We start from the raw sequence: 21,812 nt of genomic DNA on the forward strand, positions 1-21,812 counted from the left end.
TTTTGATACTTGAGAAAAGGACAATTGTATGCTTTTACTTACTTCAAAATCATCTTCATAATTTGCTGAAAAGTTATCAAATCCTGTATCTGAATTATAGGTGCATGTATCTTTCATTTCCTAAACAAGAAAAAGAAATTAAACTGTTACATAATCTTACCAAAAAAAAATTAAATCTTTATCTGCCAAATCTTAGCATAAAGATAGATGAATAATTGTTCTTCTCAGATATTTCTACATTTTCAAGCAAACATAAAACAAAATTCAGTTTAGAAATATAAATAAAAGCATATTAACAAGTGATAATTGCTGATTTAAAATAATAAAAAAGGAAGACAAAACAGAACTCAATCCTATCTTGGGAAGACCAACTGTTTTCCCACCAGTATTTTTACTGAGAAAGACATAAAAACTGCTGTGTTGCCTATAATTTCAATAGTACACAGTAGCTCTTATGATGGTGTAACAACAAAATAAGACTGTTCTACTTTTTCAAGGATTACACAAAATTATCCATATACCTAAGTTATACTGGGGGACTCAATCTGTTAATAAAATAGCACAGATGTTGGAACATCATGTAGCCTAAACAAACATAAAGCTTAAAATAACACACACTGATCCATCCAATCTTTAGTTAGCTTCTTCCTTCAATAGCCTCTTCAAAGTCATAGACTAAATTGTCCATGTGTAAGGGTTTTCAACAGACTTCAAAATGGAAATAAATGTGAGGTTTTATGAAAAGTACCAGCACATCTATTACCTGCTTCTACACTTACAACTAAAGGACAGCAGCTGTTTGTAAAACGCCAAGTTAGGCACACTTTTAATCCTTTCATGATTCTTCAAGAGCTAGAGCCACATAGTTTTCACAGAATGTAGTACTTTCTGAAGTGTTAAGGACATATATAGCAGTAAACAGCTTCTATGGATACCTTACTTTTCACAGTCATCAGACACCTAGAAGTAGGACTACAGTACCTCAGTCTTTCTGGTTGCTGCTTTTTGTCATTTCTCAGATCAATCTTTGGATCAAGAATAAATTATATTAGTCAGGTTGTCCATCCAGGCGAACCTGGGAAAAATTTCCCTGATTTGTTCTGCCTGCAAGGTTGCAGGTACCCAACAGTAACTAATTGATGTAGAATTTTTTTAAAATCCTTATTCCATTAGTCAAAGACACATGTAGTAACACACCCATAAAGATAGTTATACTCTTTATTACCTTACTATAATAATCTCTGAGTATGCCTATTCAGCTGTCATTTTTATTAATAACACATGTATGTTTATAACATTGCATCTGTTACACATGTAGTTTTTACACACTAAAAACCACCAGCTGTCAGTAGTTGTCAAAATCTTACTGTCCTCATAAGAACCTCCTATATTCTCATCGGAAATCAGAATCATCCTATCACAGCTAGGTTCCTACTTTAAAGAATATAAGGAGAACATATTGTCAATACAAAGCAGGATTAGGAAGTCATGCTGGAATACCTGGATGACTGTGGCATTTGGAGTAACAAATATATTAAGAAATTCAATACCATAAAGTGCAAACCCATGGAATTTGATTTAATTATCCCTGTTGAGTCAGTTCTTGAGTAGGGATCTCACCCTCCTAGGTTGTCTCCTATTACCAATGAAGACAGAGAAGATAACGGAAAAGGAGACCAAATATAAAAGGACTGAACTGCCTATTTCCCTCCATAAACTACACATGAAATTTAGGGAGATTTAGGTCCTCACCACAGACAATGCACTCCTAAAGGTAAGCTGAATCTGGGCCTTAAAGATTAGCATCAATGCTAGCTGCTACCTGGAACTTCAGCTGTTGGAAACAACAGAGGAAGAGAACAGTTTGAACATATTAGTTGATGCAGGATGACTGCTAGCCACAGTGGTAGGAGCCATGAAGACTAAATGTAAGAATATGTCAGAAAGCTACTTTTTCAGGAACAGGTAAGTGTTTATGTCAGTATTACATAAGGCACTGATGAAAATTCACATTCAGTACTGTGCTCAACTCCAGTCACCCATATTAAAAAAAAATTAATGCAAATTGAAACAGACAAAGCAACAGCTGCTAGAATGATGACACATGTGAAGAATTTAGCTTGTATACGTCAGGAAAATTAAGTCAGAGAAGAAACAAACATGCTTTCTATAAGCTCATTTGGGAAGAAAACCATAAAAAAGTATTTGAGCTAAACGCTAGGGCTAAAGCAACAATAATGGAAACGTATTGGAAATTAGAAGAAAAGATTAACAGATGCCTTAGAGCATCCTTGAAAGAGAAGTATTTCTGGCATGAAAACAGCCAGGTTTTAATAGAACTTAGTATGGTTTTGAAAGATACATGGCTGAAAGATGTACGGCTGCCCATAGCATGAGAATATGGAAAAAGATGTCTTCATTAGGTACTACTACTTTTTCCTAGATCAGGACCATAATCCTACAACATTCCAAAGCAGAATTTGGATTTTGGGGGATGGCTACAAATTGTTGAAAATATGACAAAATATTTTAAAACTTTTTATGGTAAAGTTAGGCTGTATCTGCACAGAGGTCTATACAGCTTGCATTTCAGACTAGCTGAAAACTTGATTCTGTCTGCACCTGTACATTATAAAAAATACCTTCCTCTTTCTTATGGCAACTGTTTTTACAGACACAGAATAATAGAATCATAGAATAGTTTGGGTTGGAAGGGACCTTTAAAGGTCATCTAGTACCTTGCTAGCTGCATTTTAGTTGGCTTACACTACATACTATTTGCCTGTCAGCTCTTTATAGTAAGGAATAATATACTTTAGGTATGTCTAGATGATTTTTTTTTTTTACATGTGTAAGCTCTTCCCACTTATTAAGAATTATTTTTTCAAGCATAGAAGATACTGAAATACAGTTGAATAGATGGCTATCTTCAATGCTTAGCAAATTTATACAGAATAAATCAATCTTCTAATGTTGTATCCAGAAAGAAGAGATTAGGAGATACCTAAAGACCAATACACATAAATCTCATCTTATCTTAGAAAACCATTACATTGAAATACATATTGTAATTGTTATTAAACCCAAGAAAAAAGCAACATTCTAAGTTCCAAAGCGAAATAGTTTTACCTCTTGTCTGGTGTCTCTTTCCTCTTTTTCAATGAGTTTTCCTTTATCTTTTACAGTCCTATGGAAAAAGAGAATATCAATTTTATTTGTTAACTCAGAAGCAAGCACTAGTTTTGTTTTGGGTTTTTTGTTTGTTTTAGAAAAATAGGTCTTTTTTCCTGAAAGGGAAAAAAACTGTTGAAAATTTCTAATAAACTGAAATATTTCTACAAATAGTTTTATAGATTTCTATTTATGATACCAAATGATAATGAAACAGCCAAGTGATTAATCAGCGAAGAACTGCAAAAACCTTGTCCAAATTTAATGCCTATAATTGCATCAAAATGGAAGAAAAAGTAAGGACGAAAAAAACTATTAAACCCACACATCTATTGGATGTATTAATAATCTGCAGCAAACTGGAGATGAAGATCAGGTTGGTGTAATGTGCTTTAAAGCTATAAACCATAGACTGAAATTAAAATCTGGTCTTTCATTCAGGGGTTTTATTTATGAGGACTATACAATCAGGGTCAGAGAGCAGGAGAAAATCAACAACCAGCTCTGCTCCTTAACAATCTCTTTGATTATTTTATAAGTAGAGTACTGGACTTCAAAAAGAGAATGTTCTGACCTCTTTAAGTAAGAAGGTGTTCATATGTACTGCTGTTGAGACTGACAAACATCAGGAAAGGCAACAGCAAAAATAAAAACTTGGCTGGATCTTCTCATAACGAATCAGAATGATTCAACGTCGACAGTGCTTGAGGCTGAACCAGGGTTTTGGGACATCCCAATAAACCATATTGCCTTCCTTGCCATTCAGAAATGGCTAACGTTTTTCCCAGATATACACAAGCAACAATTCCCTCACAATACCCCATCAGCAACAGCTTCAAAAATAACCTGTATGTTCGGCACTGCTTGACACAGTTGAGTGCTGCTGCTAGGAAGCATCCCAACATATGTATTCTGAAATTTTTTTTTTTTTCTTTTGTACAGGAATACACTTCCACAATGACAAATTCACTACAACTAAAGTGGTCTGTCCTGTGCTTAAGAAACAGTAGCAATACTCAGACAATAGTGGTAGTGACTTCACTATCTCTGTCAGTGTCCCCAGAAGCTGGCACGCCAGTCTTCTATTTGGCTAGGAAGCTAAACTAGGGTTTAAGAATGAGAACTGTGACTGACAACATACCTGGAGAGTTATACTGCAGAAAGTATAGGCATTTCACATCACTGAAGCATTGAAGAATGCAAAATGAACTAGAATATACAGAGAACTCCTGCAAGATTTTATATTTGCTAATAGTAAAACTTAGAAATAACATCCTGAAATTTTACTGATCCAACTGAGGATGACCTGGACCTTTCCCTTTCACATACAACAGTAAACTTGCTATATCTATCTAATATTTTAGATACCAACCAGAGTAGGAACTAAGTAGAGATATTCAAATTCGAATAAACAATATAAGAGAGTCCTATGTAGTTCATCATGAACCCTACATGTGTCCATGTGACTGCATAGTGAATTTCCAGGTGTACAATACAGCATTTTTGTCTCCCAAACGAAGTGCCCAGATTAATATATATGTAATTTGCAAGGACTGCAAAATACCTCTTGCTATCCTGGGATAGAAAAAAAATAATAAATGGAATACAAATGCATACATTTTTATATTAATCCTCTTAGAGGCAAAACACAGATTTATTTTTTTTTTTATTGCTATAGTATTGTACGAAGGGCTTATGAAAAAAAATATATTCAGCCTAGATATTTGAGATCAAGAATCCATGCTTATTGTTTTGGTGGTGACTGAATCTTAGTAGACACCATACAGTAGATACTTATTTTAAATCTCTGAATTTACCTTACATGCTGATGGCTCATTTCTTCTTGAATCCTCTCCTCCTTTTTGTATTCGTTTTTCTATAAAAGAAGTCACAATATTCATGTGTCATAAATGCTGGGAGGAAATATGTATATGAACCTGCATTAGTAGTAGTGATAGTGAACAGTAAGAAAGGTTTCTAATGAATTATTTCAATAACTTCTGTTATTTTATTAAAAGTCATTGCTTGTAAGAAGTTCAGTGTATGAACTAACATCATACTAATCTCCTCCTAGATATGGTAAGCAAAGAAAATAAACATCCATAAAAGATACACTATACAAATAATAGGAGCTTCTCCTAAAATATTAAATATTTGGGAGTGAAGTTTGGCTACATCCCCTTCTGCAGTACATTTCAGAAAGGAAACAAGATGGGATCTTGAGTCTTCTCCTTTGCTTAACAAAACCTTGTAATGCCTTACTAGAGCAAATTCCGGCTTTTTTATAGGATACCTTCACATTAGTATGTGAAGCTTAAACAAAAAACAAAATCAAACAAAAAAACGCCAAAACCCCCCAATGCTTAAGGGCTGACCTGCGTAGGCTGCGGCCTTGACCTGTTACAAAGAATGAGATTTTAATAGTATGGGACTGCAACAACTCACATCAGTTGGACCCATGGACAGAGAACAGTCTCAGGCCGTTTTTATCCCAGGGGCTTGACTCTTAAAATTCCGCATTATGAAGGTTTGCCTAAGTTTGGAAATGTAGTCAACAGGTTCTTTAAGATAATGGTGCTTTTCTCGATCCATGAACACCACAAAAAGAAACATAACTCTGAGACAAAAGCATCAGTGAGTATATTCAGCAACAGCTACTTGAGTAAAGTTCCAAGGAAGTCAAACCTTGAGCAAGCTCCTGATGGACTTTGAATTTTACCACAGAAAGTCAGTTACAGGAATCACTTGTGGTGGGCCCCTACACTGAAGATGCCTAGTATTTTCACTAGAAAATATATTTCTGAACTTTTCTTTGAGAAGCTTACACGTTAACTCCTTAGGCAGCAGAAGAAACTACCCTAGACCACCTGAATTGTTCTATGTTCAATAAAAGCTATTTGATTTTAAGAATTACAAATTACTATATATTTCTTCTCTCATTCTTGTAGAATGAGTACCTGTATTATAAAAACCAGTAAAAAATGTTAAAAGTTTTGATTAAGTCTCTAGAATATAACATCGTGCTCTGTATTAGAAACATTAAAGATATTCTAACGGTTCAGAAGTAGAGGCAAAAAACATAAAAATGTTCTATACTCATGTGCCTACTTGCCAGTTAGATACCCATGCTCCCTTTATAGGCAACACTGAAAACAGCTTTTATTAAGATCGTATTTTTTTTCTATAAAGGCAGTCAATACATTTTTAACAGACCTCTAGCCTAATCTCATCTCCACTTCAAAGTGTTAGTAAAAATTTCAAAAGTCATAGCAATAAATAATTTTATAAATAAAAGACATTTCTAACATATGGACAAGTTTCCAGTTGAAATTTCGTGGAAGGAACCAGCTCTAGCTTAGGACACTTAAATGCAGATGTAGTATTTTAATCTAGCACTTTAGCCTCAAATTTCAGAAAATGTTGACTTACAATCCTAGTATTTTTATTATTTGTCTTATCAATGATGATATATCATTAATTAAAGGAAGTTATAAGGTAATGATTTAAAGCCTTAACAAAACTAACCCTTAGATCATGCTTCTTTCTTTCATTTTCTCTGCTTTTTACTCTCTCATTAGCTTCTGCTGGTTGTCCTCCTCTGTCTCCATGGGAAGATTCCTCTTTAGATCTCTTTGATTTATGTTTTTCTTCCTCTTCCTTTTCATAACGTTTATAACTCCTCTCTTTTGAAAGCCTCTCTTTTCCTGGCCTAATGGAATATTCTTTTTTTTCTCTGTGTCTTTTTTCTCCCCCTTTATCCAACTCTTGATCTTTCTGTAACTTGTGTACATGTTCACCTTCTTCAGCTTTGTAGGCTAAATATTTGTCAATGCTCTTTTTGGTATCATTATCCTGCAAAGAGAAAAATAACATTAAAGAGTTAGAAGGTTCTTCAGGTCTGTTTTACCTTCACAAATCTATCAATTTTTGACCATTAGAATGACGGACTTATAAGTATCTAATCTCCTTCTACCACATGGATCTTCCACCCATTTTTTTTAATCTCCTACAATAGCAAGTTTCACATTCTCATAACAGTTGAGCTTCTGATGTTTCTTCTGGGACATGGTGTACTTTGCTACAGAAAATTCTTTGGATTATGTATTCTTCACACAAAAGTCTAATGCTTTGTTTAGTAGGTGGTCTAACATAAAATAGTATGTATACTTACCAATATCCTTGTAATAAAAGCATAAATAGCAGATGGAAAATTTTGATGTAGCTGTACAAAAATAAAGCAATGCTTGCTATGCAAATATTATTTTACTTTTACTTTAAAAAAAGAATGAAGTATGTCCTTAAAGTGGACAAGGCTCGGATATATTTTGTTGGTGTGCGTTTTGTACACTTGCAAGGACCTTACTATGCATGCATCTCTTGGATTTCTTGGGAACTGGGGTCTAATCACTATTCTACGATTTTATCTTACTCCATTATGAAACACTTTATTCCTTTCCCTTCCTTTACCTTCTTTTCTGTATGTCTTCTTTCTCGCTCTTCACTTCTTGTCTTCTCCTCCTCTAGAAAATGTATGGATAAATTAATGAGCAAATTTTGTTATACTGAAAATCTGTACGTAATTAACTCTAGCATGTAGCAAATAGTATTTCAGTGACATGGGTTTTCTAAAACAAAAGAGCTTTCTAAAGATAACTTAATATTCTGTTGAAATTCTCTCTCCAAAGCTGGAGAACTCCTTTTTCTTTCCTAATGAATCCCTCTGTTCTCGATGGTAAGAGTAATGACACGTGCTACCAACTTCAGCAATCACCCTGCAGCTTGGGGATTCAAATATATCACTCAGTAGAGAATGCCTAGGCAGGAAGGTACTTCAAGTCAACTGACCAACAAAAACAGTGACATTCACCCTCTCTTCAGAGGAAGGGAAATGAGCATCAAAATTTTTAAAAGCACCAAAATAAAACTAGGTTATCACAAGATTCTGTAAAGATATACATTTCAGCAGGTATTTACATCTGCCTGTCTTTATCCTCTCTGTACAGATGGGGTATGGTTTCAGGGTATTTCTATCTAAATACCAAATATTTCAAAGTACACAACCAACTCAAAGCAACTTACCCAAATGATGCCTGCTTTCTCTTCTTCTGTGATGTTCTTTATCTATTCCCTCAAATGTTTTCAGATTATTTTGTGTATCTATTTGCTTTATCTCATGTCTCCTATGCTTTTTGTCTCGTTCTCTATCACTCTCCCTGTCTTTTAGTACGCTGTCTCTCTCCTTCTCCAAACTTGACTCTTGAAGCTTATCTTTCTGTCTCTCTCGGTCTCTTTCTCTCTGGTGCTCTTTCCCTCTTTCTCTCTCTCTCTGTTTATCCCTGTCTCTTTCACCAGATATAAATCTCTCTCTCTCTCTCGTTCTTTCCTTGCTCTTCCCTCTGTCTTTGCGTTCATGTTTACGAGTGTCTGTGTCATGAACAGACTTCTCTTTCTGCAGTTTCTTTTCCCTGTGCTTTTGGTCTTCATTTTGACTACCTAGCTGTGATGCCTGAAATAAAAAAAAAGAAAATTAAAAAATCTATTATTATAATTCAGCAATCTACTTAGATACACTATATATTCGTGTGAAAAAAACGTGTATTGCTATGTATGAATTTAATTTCCCAAACAGTATTAAAATGATGATATATTTCTAGGCTTACTTTGTAAAATTGCTTATGTTATGTCTGTATTTATTGTAAAAAGAGATAATAAATAAAATAAATAATAAGCTGCATTTTCAGTGTATTTGAAAAGAATTTGGTAAAAAAAGAAAATTTACTCTGGAACTGTGCATTCTGTTTAGAGCTAGGTTGAAAAATTAACTAAGTATCTCAAAGCTGTTAGCTCATGTAGATAGCAACTGGGACACCTTATAAAATACGTTATAAACAATAATGATAGATAACTGGGGATCCTGCAGCTGCCTTTAGAATAGAAGATTAGCTTTTACTTGAACACAAAGCAGCATATAAAAACTGTGAAAGAGTTTTTGGCCTAGATCCTTTGAAGATGTAACTATTCCTGCATTTTTCTGAAGTCATAAGAGATTATATTTTAACCTTCCTGAAGCAAGTAGCACAACTCCCACTGATTTCACTACCTCCACGATTTCAGCTATTTACTCTTTGCAGAACAAACAGAACTTGCTTTGATTACAGTCAATGAGTAAAGTGAATTAAACTTTATCCATCTGTTTCACAGAAATTAAAGTCCAACCACACCACTTCTGTTGGAACTAAAGCATTTCAACACAAATTTGTTTGCTTTAGCCTACATGGAAGTAGTGGAAATGTTACTGAATGTCTAAAAAATAGAAAGTACTTATGCTGTAGCACAGGTACTGAAGTAATGGGGAGCTAGGTAGTAAAAAGCTAAGTCATACACGAACAAGTAGAATGCTTTAGTTTATCAAAGGACTAATGAAGATCTGCACAAGACATAGAAAAGAAGATACATATTAGAAAAAGCTTTTTAAAATATATAGTGCAAAACTAGTATGAGTATCAGTGCTGTTACTGACTGGAACCTGAATGCCTATTAGGACAGTGGATAAAGTAATTAACCAGTTTAAAAGTGCATGACAAACATGGTAGATGATGATAACAAATGCAATATATAGTATACATGTAGGAAACTGAGTAATTATATAGAAAGCAGAGCTGTAACTATATATAAAGCAGAGCTGTAACTTGGATTTGGGTGGCAAGCAAGTCAGATCCCATTGTGTGCTGTGTGCAAATACCACAACAATGGTATTTGTTCCACTTACCTAATTAAGAAATCTGTAGAGTAATCTTATATGACTTCTGTAGCTAGAAACAGTTGAGTGTGCCAGTGTCCAGACACAGTTGGACTAGACAGATTCCAGAACAGTCAGTTGTAGCAAAGAAATTAACAGCTACACATTAAAGATCTGTGCTGTCTGTATTCAGTGATGCAGATTTAAAGCGTTTAGTGTACCAAAAAGCCTTAAAGAGCCACTACAGATCCACAAGGCAGACTGGTTAGTAGAACAAGCAGTCAACCCTCTGTGTTTAGACTGTTAACAAATTCCATTGCTGTAAAGTAACTTAACATCAGAAGTAATAAGACGTAAAATAAAATTACCCTAAGATGTTTCCTAAGTTCTTCTGATTTCCAAGTATCTTCTTTGGTTCTCCTCTAGAATAGAAAAGACAGCAAAAGAATGAGCAATCAATTTGCAGCAAGAAGTAAATCACTTAAAGAATAGTTTTTCAAAGTAAAAGATCAAGGTATATATGGCAAGTACCACTGAATTTCATTATGTAAATATTAATTTGGTTTAGTCTTAATGTGTATACTTACAGCGCACATGATCTGACTGGACCTGGAAGAAGCCTGAAGCTCAGACTACTATTGGGTTATACACATGGTAACCAGTTGAGGTCAATGCCCATGCTGGATGACAGCACGGCCCTTCAAGAAGACTCAGAATTGGTCTTCCAATGATAGCCAGTCAGCTATGTTACAGACCAAATGGGTGCACGCAGCCAGGCCACTTTTGGGAAGTAACCAATGTATCAATGTCATTAGGTTCAACCTCCTGCTCTATTAGGTCTAACTTCAAATTAAGACCTGGTCCGGGACTTATTGAAGTGAGGTTTTAATATCTGTGAGGTTGGAGTTTGTCTGGGCAACCTGGTTTTCAGGTTTGACCACTCTCATTTGAAAACGTTTTCTTATAACAAGCCATAATTTCCCTTGCAGATAGTTAGGGCCAATGCCTTCTGTCCTTTCATTGTGCATCTCAGAGAAGACTTTATCTCCATCTTTTCCACAGATCTTCTGTGCATACTTGATGACAGCAGTTAGATCCCCTATTAGTTTTCTTTTCTCTAGACTGAAGAGCTCCTTAGCCTCCTTCCCACATATGTCATGGGCTCCAGCCCCCAAACCATCTCAGTGCCTTGCTGGAGTTTCTTTAGTACCAGGGACCCCTAAAACCAGACAGTACTGCAGGCAGGACCTCACAAGTGCTGACTAGAGCATAATAGTCATTCCCCTATACGTGCTAGCTATGTGTGACCTTGATGATACACATAACCAGTATGCGGTTAGCCAGAACCACCTGAAGAGCACACTGATGACATGTTCAAGTTTCTGTCCACCAGGACCCCCAGATCCTTCTTCTGCAGAACCACTAACAGAACCCATTCACATAGCAAACAGTAAATATGGTATTTTCCCCTTAGACATATAATTTGAGCCACCCCAAACTCACCTGTAAGAACATTTCAGGCAAGCAGTGAATCTAGAAATACCCTGACAAATGTAATCCTTTTTTTTCATCAGTAGGGATCGGACATAGCAACAACACATTTTTGTTAGATTTTTAAACACTAGAAGTTAAAAATAGTTAGATTACTGTGCATTTCAAGCAAACCAAGGAAGCTTCTGGTCTAGTAATTGCATGCATCTCAAAAAATGCCGGCAGTTTTTCAATCAACTGTCACTTAATATTTTAAAATGGTTCAGACCACATGTGTAAGTTGACTGCCATATGAAATATTTGTATGTAGCACTGAAGAAAAAAGTAAAAAGGTAGTTAAAATAATCAGAGTATACATGCATATTGTTTCACTAGACTTCTCCCTAATTAAACAGGTTATATTTCTTCTACCCTCATTTGCAGAGTTACTGCCTTTAACTGCTTGGCTGCTACTAAATAGATTAAACTAAAAAAAATCATATTGTTTGAGATGACTAAAGCAAATGAGGAATTTTAATCTATTGCATATTTTTAACTTGTTCATTGAAGGATGATGACTATATTCAAAGTGACATGACAAGGCCACACTTATTCTAAAATTTAGACTTGATAAAAGTTACCAAAGATTAACAAAATGTTTGCTAATAAATATTTGAATGATGAGCTGCACTGGTAGAAGAAAATAATCACATGGTACCCATTTTTTTTGCTAGTTCATTATATGGAAGAAGCATTTTAGCAGTATATTTTATTTTTTAATTATTTGACATGAAAAAATTCCTGCCTTATCAAATTTAGATTTTATAGAAGATTGTAGTGGACTGGTGAACTTCATCTAAAGTCGATCAGAAATGCCAAGAAGGCAATCTTTGTAACAAAAAGAGTGTGCTCTTTAAGTCTTATTTTCTTCTGATCCTTAAAAAAGGCAAAAAAGTACAAATATTTACTACTACAGAAAGTCAGATGAGAAAGTAAAACCAAAATTGATAATTTTCTTGAGTGAAGTTTAAACAAAGCCTAAGAAATTCAACAGAATCTGTGTGAGAGTAAGCTGGAAGGAAGGATATGGATGGGGAGAGAACAGAGTGCTCGATTATAGTCTCAATTAGTAATCTACTAAAAAATCCCTAATATATATGATTATGTTTTGGTTTTAGACAATATTTAGGTACATATCAGCAAACAAAGAAAGAATGTTGATGATGTTAATAACCTAAAACCAGTACAACCAAGAGACAATATCTGATAAGGTAGTTTGAGATTTATTTCAACGCTCTGGCAGAAAGCATGCAGCAAACATTTAGAGATGATTCTCTGGTGCCCAAAAAGGTGCATCTGCCACTTCTCTGGGGTCTGCAGTTTTCATCTCACCACCATCACTATAATCTGTTGATTTGATATAGGATGATTTTCCACTTAATTCTCTGCCTTTGCAGGAGACAAACAAACAAACAAATAGAAAAAGAGATACCTTTTATCAAGTTTAAAGAAACTTACTACCTTTGAAACAACTATCCCCCTGTAAGTAGAGGAACAGAACCATAGGACAGTCTGGGTTGGAAGGGACCTTTAAAGGTCATCCAATTCAAACCCCCAGCAATGAGCAGGGACATCTTCAACTAGATCAGGTTGCTCACAGCCCTGTCCAGCCTGACCGGGAATGCTTACAGGGATGGGGCATCTACCACCTCTCTGGGCAACCTGTGCCAGGCTTTCACCACCCTCATTGTCAAAAATTTCTACCTTACATCTAGTCTGAATCTACCCTCTTTTAGTTTAAAATCATTACCCCTTGTCCTATTACAACAGGAATCATTGTACACACAAAAAGATATGTTTAAAACAAACTTAAAAAGGATTTACTCAAGTTTCTCACCTCTCTGCTAATTTAGAAGTCCTTATATAATCACTTAAATCCAGTTTAAGATTAGTTATTTAAACCACACTGGATTTTAATTTAGTTCATCCACCTGAGAGCACAGGGAGCTCATCAGCTCACATAAAATTCCACAGATTTACTGAACTCAAAACATGTTATGAAAATGTTTAACATTTAAAAATCTGTCCTTTAAACTAATCAGTAAGTATGTTGCCTTATAAAGTTACTGGAACAAGTGACCACACCACTTCACATAAATGCTTCAAAGGGAGATCAAGAAGGGTTTCTTTACTCACAAGCTAGAAAAATTGCGGGTTTTCAATATCAAGAACTCATTTAATTAAAATTCTAAAGAAAATTAAATAGAAAAACAGTGAGAAATTTCTGTAGTTTTGAAGCCAGAAAAAAAGGACTTTATATTTTATACACAAATATTTATCTTTATTTTCAATACAAGTTGCCTATTTGAGAGCCCTCAAACAGGTAAACACCACGAGTGATACACCTGATTTGACAGAATAGACAAAGGAAAAGGAAGCCTTCTCATACAGTGTGGCTGTTAGTATGACTGCCTCTGGGTCTTTGGCACTCTTATCCAACACACCTGAAAAACTTTAGATCAAAGTTTAACTTTCTATCACAATTCACTAACAACTCACCTCTTTTCAGTAAAGAGGTTATTGATGTACCACAGATAATGAAATGATATATGAATTAAAATTTTTAGTGTCATCCTAACATACTATATCATGTACCTTGCCTAGCCAGCCTATTTTCTACTCCGTCTTCTATTCAGCATGACCACAAATTAATTAGTTGTAAAACCCAGACTCACACAACAGTAATAATAAAGTTTGTGGCAAAGTGACTTGATACTTCTGCTTTTTCAAGTGAATATGTAACACAATAATTGATGTTAACATGTCCGTGTGATTTTGTTTCCTTTATTCTGGAACTCTACAAACTTAATAATTTAACACCATCATGCAAAAGTTATGTGAGTTCCTAAGGAACTAAACCCCAACAATTAGCGGTTACAGCAGTATCAATTATTAAATACACTTTATCTACAATATGAACTATTAACAGCTTTGGATATTTTCATAAACCACCTAGCCTCTTTGGCAGAAAGATCTGTGCCTGACAGGGCCTCATCTCCTTCTGCTAGAGGAATAAAGGCTTCCCCACTGCTGCCACCTGGCGCGGAGTGACAAAACAAGGGGACTCGAGCTGCCGGAGGGACGCCATGGGGTTCGCAGGGGCAGCAGAAGCACTAGGGCCGTTTCCTGTCTGGGCCCCCTCAGATTCCCTGGCTCACTCAACGCCAGGGGACACAAGTGGCGGCAGCGAGACGCGGCCGGATGAGAGGATGGCCTTGGCAAGCGCCAAGACACCTAGGCATGGCGGGCCGGGAGCAGCGAGAGGCCGAGCAGACCGCAGCGACCGCCCCCGGCGCCTCCTCAGGGCCCCCTCCCGGAGAGGAGGGAAAGGGGCGAGGCCTGGGCAGCCCCTGCGCCGTGTCCGCAGGAGTCGGGCCTTGGGCGGCGCCGGCAGACTCGCCCGGCTTCCCGGAGCCCCGGCCGCTTCCCAGCAGCCCCTCACCTTGTCACCCTCCATGGTGGGGGCGGGCGAGGCGCCACGTCCCACCGCCACCGGCCGCCTCCGAGGGGCAGGAAAGCAGAGCAGCTGCGTCCGGGCCTGCCTGGCAACAGGCGGCGAGGGGAAAGCAGCCGATCGGCCGAGAGATGGATAAGCGCCGGGGCCCGCCGCGAGAACAGGCGGATGCTGCTGGCGCACGGAATTGTGGGAAAAGGAGAGGGGCTTGGCAGTGACGGTGTCATGGCGTAGCTCGCCCCGCTGCGGTGGGGCAGGATGGCGTCGGGTCATCTCAAGCCCTTTCTTAGCGAGAACCGGCAGTGTGGGATGCCTGCATGGCTGCGAGAAGCTTTTCCTCCTCGAGCCCCGCGGTGCCCAGCTGGGTTTCCTCAGGTGGAGGGGCCTTGGGGAGGGTTCGGACCGCCGAGTACCGTCCCGTGAGGCGGGGACGGGGCACTCACCCCGGCAGCCTTTAAAGCACCGATGTTTTGTACACTGCTGACCTTTCATAGGCTAAGTATACCATGAAACCATTCCTAATCATAGCTGATTCACTTCTACTAAAGTCATGCACGATTCCTAGGGGGGAAAATGTTAAGGGTGAGGGCGATAGGCTTAACTTAATCTGCCGTTTACCCAGATGTGTTGGAAACTTCTGCTTTATATCAACATGCACAATTTCAAAACATTTGTGTACTTGATAAAGCTGAAACCGTGGAAAAGCTTATAGCCATTTAAGCAAGAGTTTCCATTAATTATGTGTTGGGTGGATCTGAAGAATGACCAAATCTGCTTTTATGGGCTGAAGATAAAAGCCATGACTGCACTCTGTTGTCATGGGGCATTAGTAAGACATTTCTAGTTTGGGTTTTAAGAACAGAACATGGATTAGTTCTTGAGAATTATTCTGTCTCGAGAATTAGGAAAGGAGGAGCAGGGATTGTTCTTGTCATGAGGAACTCTTCACTAAATAAACCGCGTGTTTTGAATTCCAGCACAGTGTCTGTGTGTGCTTGAGCAACCTGATGTAGCTGAAGATGTCACTGCTTATTGCAGGGGGGTTGGACTAGATGATCTTAAAATGTCCCTTCCAACCCAAAGCACTCTATGATTCTATGTTAAGTAGGGGCAGGTATGAAGAATGCTCGTAGAAATAAAAATGTTAATAATATTCCCACAGTAATAAATACCGGAGCTGTTTTCTGCAGCAAAGAGCAAGTGGCAGCTTACCAAACACACGTGAAACAAACAACGTAAACCATGGTTGCTTGCAGCAGAGGTGTGTGCTATTTTCACAGCAAATATTTACAACCTATTAACGTGTGATTTAAAAGACCGGGTGAAAATTCCTCTAGGCACTTTTAATTTTGTTGCTTATTTTTTCTTTTTTAAGACTAAAAAAAAAAAAAAGTTAATATGTAACTTACTCTTAATATCATTACTGTTTGTAGAAAACTGACTACTGAAGAAAAAAGAAAGCAAAGGAAGAGGCATTTTTGCATTTGAAAAACATTCTTGCCATAGTTCAACAGGAGTTTGTCACAATGATTTCAAAGAGATAAAATCTAACCCCTCATACTTGGCCTTAAACAGTCCGTTGACAAATGCATACAAAGCCTGGGTACAGTTGCCTCTTATTCATGTTTCCAGAATAAATTAAAAATGCTGTAAGAGTTGCCTCACTGTCCAGACTATGAAATATTTTCCTTTATCATGTAGCAGAAAAGCAAAGGCAAATTAAGCAAGCAATTAGGAGGAAAAAAAAAACCCCTCGATATTTTATGAAAAAAAAAAACCCAACAACAAACCATGATTAACTGTAAGTATGACCTTTAAGGGCTAAATTACATCCACTAAATATAAGCATCTATGGATACTAAACTATTTACAAACATTCTTATGAATTATTTAGCTGTCTTTGGCAGAGCAATAATAATCTATAAGCATTTTATATATTCTCCCCCAACAAATAAAAATGCACCTAGAAGCCATCTTGGATTAACTCAAAGAGCTCTTTAGCCAAGGTCATGACAGCATTAGAAACACATGGAACTAGGCATCTGCTTAGTAAAGGATATTCTACAGAAATGCTGTCCTACATATAGAGGCTGAAGGGCAAAAACTACCTTCAAGTACTCTAAATGAATTTTGTTTCTAACAACAACATAGCAAATACGTATAACTATAACTAGCAAATGTGACAGTGATAGCAAAGACTGGACAGAAGAAAGAGCTTTTTTTTCAAGTTCTGGTCCTACCATCTACTCTTTAGAATATGCATATATATTAGTTACAAAAAAAAAAAAAAAAGATTTGGCTGCCAAAAATGCGTAAACTTTTTCTTACCCCTATTACAGTACACTAGTCAGGCAGCTTTATGGCAAGAGAAAAATTACAGATGTGGGAATGCACCACTAAAGGGTTTGGAAAGAACTTTTCAAACCTTAAAGGCAGGGATCAAACTGAAGTTTTAACTGCTCCATGAGAACACAAGCTGAAGTAACACCTTGGGAATAACAGGACTAAAATTTGTGCATGTTTAAATGTTTCCACCATTTATTCAAATAAACTACAGTTTCTCACCAATGTAGTAGAAAAAATGAATACATCCCTAGTTTTACTGTTTTTATAAAAGTGAGTGTTAGCATCATGTGAATACAGGCAATAAAATGGCACATATCTGTTATATTACTAGACAGCATAAAAGGATGCCCTTGCTTTTCTTGGAAAGAAAAGTGTTGTACGCAAGGCTTTTGGTACACCTGGGAAATTTAATACAATTTTAGCTTCTGCATGCTTTTCTCTTGTCTGGCTTGGTACACATTTTCTTCTTCTTCACCTGCACTGTTACCTGAAAAACAGGAATATAAAATAACTCATCTTTCAACATTCTATAGTAATAAGCAATGTTTTGCCTTTGGATGTTCCTCTAATCCTGTGAGGCAATATTGCATTTTTCTTCAGCTCTGTATGGAATGACATACCACAGCATTACACCAAAAAATTACTGGAAACATCAGCCCTCATAGGGACAACGCGGCAACCCTCCACCATGCTTAAAAATGATAGTTCTTTTATTATTTTTAAAAAAAAAAAAAGATTTTTTTGTATGAAGGAAGAGACTTGTTAGGGTCTAGGCTTTGTAGCTGTTATTTTTCCCCTTTTTAACCAATTTCTGCTGAGGCTTTATGAAGATGAGAAGAAAACTCAAATATTATGATCAATGGAGGTGCATAAATGACCTCTTGCAAAGTGTTCAAAATGCTTATGTTAGTGAGTCCTCCAGGTTCATAAATGGAAACAGCACAAATGTGGATCTCTGAAGTAAACTTTGTGCCTTTAGTTTTGAATTACAACTTGTAAGAATCCCATTACGGGAAAAAAAGGAGATGATGATTATTGTGAAAACTTATTAAGAAACACATTTTAGTGGAAAGTATTTCTGTCTTCAGGAACAGTAAATATTTGAGGATCTTATCATGAGAGTACAATTTATGCATTCAGTGAAACTGAAGCCAGATTAGGTGATACCAGGGATCAGACTTGTATGGTTTTGTTCCAGAAAACAGAAGCTCTGTATACTGAACAGGTATGGTAGAGTCTTCTGAGTCTTCTTTGTGATAGATATTAGATAATTTGAAGTAGGCTGAAAATAGTTGTGCTGTGTACTAGATAATCTGAAGCAGGCTGGGATAGCTGTATAAAATCAAACACAGAAGTGGTGAGTATTCCATCATGAGAGTTTACTAGGATGAAAACTTATGTAAACTATGTTCCCATTAATAATTCCAAAATTTTTAAGAAAAAACTCCTGAGTAAACATTCTCAGATTTCTATTCAATAAAGATCTCTATTGAATAGTTAAAAACCTGTGGAGAGAAACATCAGACTAAAATAATGGTGTTGGGTAAAATAAGGTATAGTATCAAATATTGTTCTTCAAGAAGATTAACTGTTACTGAAAATGTATAAATGTATAAACTTTATTTATACAGATGTATAAATAAGATCTTTTGGGAAGTTATTCTGAAGAGTAGTACTGGTACTTACTGGGAAAAAAGCATCATGGGAAACTGATGTGATGCAAGGTAAAGATAAACATAGGGCAACACTACTTTGACTCCAATGGAAGCTATTGAGTTTGAAGAAGCAAAAAAGGAATCCAGCAAATAGGAGAAACAAATACATATGGCTAAGAACAGGTATAAAAGAATACTGCAAGTAGAAAGTATTAATTAAAATTCTAAGAAGGCAACAGACCTACAAAGCAGGATATTGGAAAAAAAAAAAAAAGGGAGGATTAGTTACTCCCACAACTGATAGTTGTTAGTACCATCCCTACCTTAGCTATGCAAGAGTGCTTGGTACAGGGAAGGGGCTCAACCACCAAACTCATTGCACCAAGGGCAAGGCTTGACGAGAGTTTCTGGAGCAAGGAAGGGGGGAATGTACCACCACACCCAACTAACCTACTTATACAGGTGGAGAATGGTACGTATACACTGCCAATGGTAAAGAGGGAGTAAAGAAAAACAACATGAGTTTATGGCCAGAAATTGTCTTTTCTTAGAGTGGTCCATTGTGTCTGACTGCTGGCACGGAGGGAATTTGGAAACATGGTACAACAGAACAGCATGTTCAGTTGTCAAGATACAGATTCTTTTTCCAATTCTGCTGTGCAGCACTGAGGAAGCAACTTTTCCTTTTGTGCTATTGCCTTTCTGACTTTCCATTTCTCTAGATAATTGAGGAGGTTGCTCTCACTTCTTAAGAAAATGAAGCTTATGTAGCTTTCCTATTTGACTGTGTGTATGCGTTTGTAACCTTTCAGCCTATTGGCTAAACTAGTTCTCCCCTCTTCCCTGTCTGCAAATACTAGTCTCATAAAGTCTTCCAAATTTTGTGAAAGTTGGCAGCTGAAGACAAGAGAAAGGACCCTCATTCCCACTAAGTGCAAGGTTGGCTATTTAAAGCAAGAAGAAAAAAAATTCCTGGTAAATGATGTGGGAACTAGGTGTTACTGTGCTGAAGGGATACAGGACACAAGCCTGTAGAAAATAATCTTTTTTATTTCCACAGATCAGGGGTTGTGTGAATCCCAGGAGCCTGGATTGTGGGTGCCACCCTAGGTACTCCTGTGTGTTGATGAGACGTCAGCTTTATCCGAGGACGTGCGAGCAAAGCTTCAGAACACCTGTTGTAACCAAGGAGTGGAGTGAGCGGCCCCTGGTTCCTCCGAGCCACTGATCAGTCAGCCCTTTAATAATATCCCTTAACAGAGAACAAAGGAAGACACGAAGCTTGTTACTGAAGGGTGTAACAGGGAGAAACCATTCAACCACCCGCACAGCTGAAAAGAGCAGGGAGATGGTGTGCCGTGTCCTAAGAAAGCTCGCTGGCACGTTTGCGCTCCCTAACCTGGGTGAGCCTCGTGCCACCCAGCAAGAGCCCGCGTGCTTGTTACGACCCCCTCTTCCCGCGGCACGTTGCCCCTCTCGTTCCTGCGAGGCCAAGCAGCGATCGCCGGTGGCCGTTACGGGCGGTGGGGTCCCGGCGGCAGCGAGCTCGGCGAGAGGCAGCGACAGTGTCCGATCTCCTCCTGGCCCGGATGCTGTCGTGCAGGGCGAATCCGCGCTTCCTAGGGCAGGCCTGCAGAGGAAGGGTGAGAGAGAATAAGGGCGGCTGGGGCCCGGCAGCGCGGGAGGGCCACGGGACGCCCGGCTGCCTGGGGCGGCGGGCGGCCGCAGCGCAGGGAGCGCGCTCCCGGGGCGCGCCGGGCGCCCGCAGCGGTGGCTGGGGAGGAGGCGCCTCCTGGCGGCGGCACAGCCCACCCGCCACGGCACCACCCTCCCCGCGGCGGCGGCCGTTTGGGCCGGGCCGCCCCGAACCCGGAAGCGGGCGGCGGTTGGTGTCGGTGCGAGGCGAGCGGGGCCGGGCGCAGGATGCGAGGCGCTGCCGCCGCCCTGCCCCCCTGCCCGCTCGCAGCCAGCGCCCGAGGAGGAGGAGCAGCAGCAGCAGCAGGAGGAGCGGCAGTAGCAGTAGGAACTGCCGTTGCGATAGCATGAGCGGTGCCGCGGCTAAGCAGTGCCCCGGCGCGGGGTCCGCCGCGGGGTCCGCCGCGGATCCCGCCGCCGTGGAGAAGGCGGCGGCTGGGGACTCGGTGCCGGAGCCGCCGCCGCCGCTGCTGAGCGTGGACGTGACGGGTTTGGTGTCGCAGTTTGCGAGGAGCTTCGTGCTGATCTTCCCCGTGTATGTGCTGGGCTACCTGGGGCTGAGCTTCAGCTGGGTCCTCATCGCCCTGTGCGGGCTCTTCTGGATCCGCAGGCACCGCGGCGGCAAGACCTCCCGCTTGGGCCGGGCGCTCGCCTTCCTGGAGGACGAGGAGGAGGCGGTGCGGCTCAGCGTCTCCTCCGCAGATCTGCCTGCGTGGGTGAGTGGCCAACACCCTTCGGCGCTTCCGAGGGAGCACCCGCGCCCGGCGGGCAGCGCAGCCGCCGGGCGGGCTGGGGCCCGTCACCTCACCAGGACCTGCGTGACGCCCACCCCCGGGGCGGCCCGCTCCTCGCTGGGCAGCGGGGGAAGAGGCTTGCTGCAGGGCGGAGGCCAGAGCGCCAGAGCCGGCCTGGCGGGAGGAAGGGGGTGACGAGAAGGCACCTCCCGCGCCCCTAGGCTACTCGTCCCGGTTTGCCTGCCTCTTGCGAGACTGGGCGTCCAGCAGTGGGAGCGGCGTTGCCGGCCGCGGACCCTCCCTCCGCCGGGGTGGCCTGTGCCCGCGACTCGCCCGCCACGGCGCGGCCACCTGGCCCGTTAGCCCCCGCGGCGGCTGGGGCGGCCGCGCCGCGCCTTGCCGTGTGGTGACAGCCCCGCGGTGCTGCCGGGCGGCACCGAACCTGTCATGGCCGGGGTTTCCCTTGCAGGATTAAACTTTACCTCGGG

The 21,812-nt window shown here is 39.7% G+C and overlaps 2 protein-coding genes across 2 annotated transcripts in view; one reads left to right on the forward strand and one right to left on the reverse strand.

Moving 5' to 3' along the window:
- DYNC2I1 (dynein 2 intermediate chain 1) overlaps positions 1-14,897 on the reverse strand; it is a gene marked incomplete at both ends in the record, with an annotated part of 35,410 nt that extends 20,513 nt beyond the window's left edge. Inside the window, 8 exons of the mRNA XM_082015164.1 lie at positions 43-120; positions 3,130-3,187; positions 4,989-5,047; positions 6,697-7,023; positions 7,639-7,691; positions 8,251-8,677; positions 10,279-10,332; positions 14,883-14,897. Coding sequence (XP_081871290.1) covers positions 43-120; positions 3,130-3,187; positions 4,989-5,047; positions 6,697-7,023; positions 7,639-7,691; positions 8,251-8,677; positions 10,279-10,332; positions 14,883-14,897 — 1,071 coding nt within the window. The remainder of the gene's footprint in view (positions 1-42; positions 121-3,129; positions 3,188-4,988; positions 5,048-6,696; positions 7,024-7,638; positions 7,692-8,250; positions 8,678-10,278; positions 10,333-14,882) is intronic.
- Positions 14,898-20,937: 6,040 nt separating this feature from the next.
- Positions 20,938-21,812, forward strand: part of ESYT2 (extended synaptotagmin 2) — a gene marked incomplete at both ends in the record, with an annotated part of 84,669 nt that continues 83,794 nt past the window's right edge. Inside the window, one exon of the mRNA XM_082015391.1 lies at positions 20,938-21,306. Coding sequence (XP_081871517.1) covers positions 20,938-21,306 — 369 coding nt within the window. The remainder of the gene's footprint in view (positions 21,307-21,812) is intronic.

The sequence above is a fragment of the Phaethon aethereus genome, assembly GCF_964289735.1.
Source record: "Phaethon aethereus genome assembly, chromosome: 2".
NCBI classification, from domain to species: Eukaryota; Metazoa; Chordata; class Aves; order Phaethontiformes; family Phaethontidae; genus Phaethon; species Phaethon aethereus.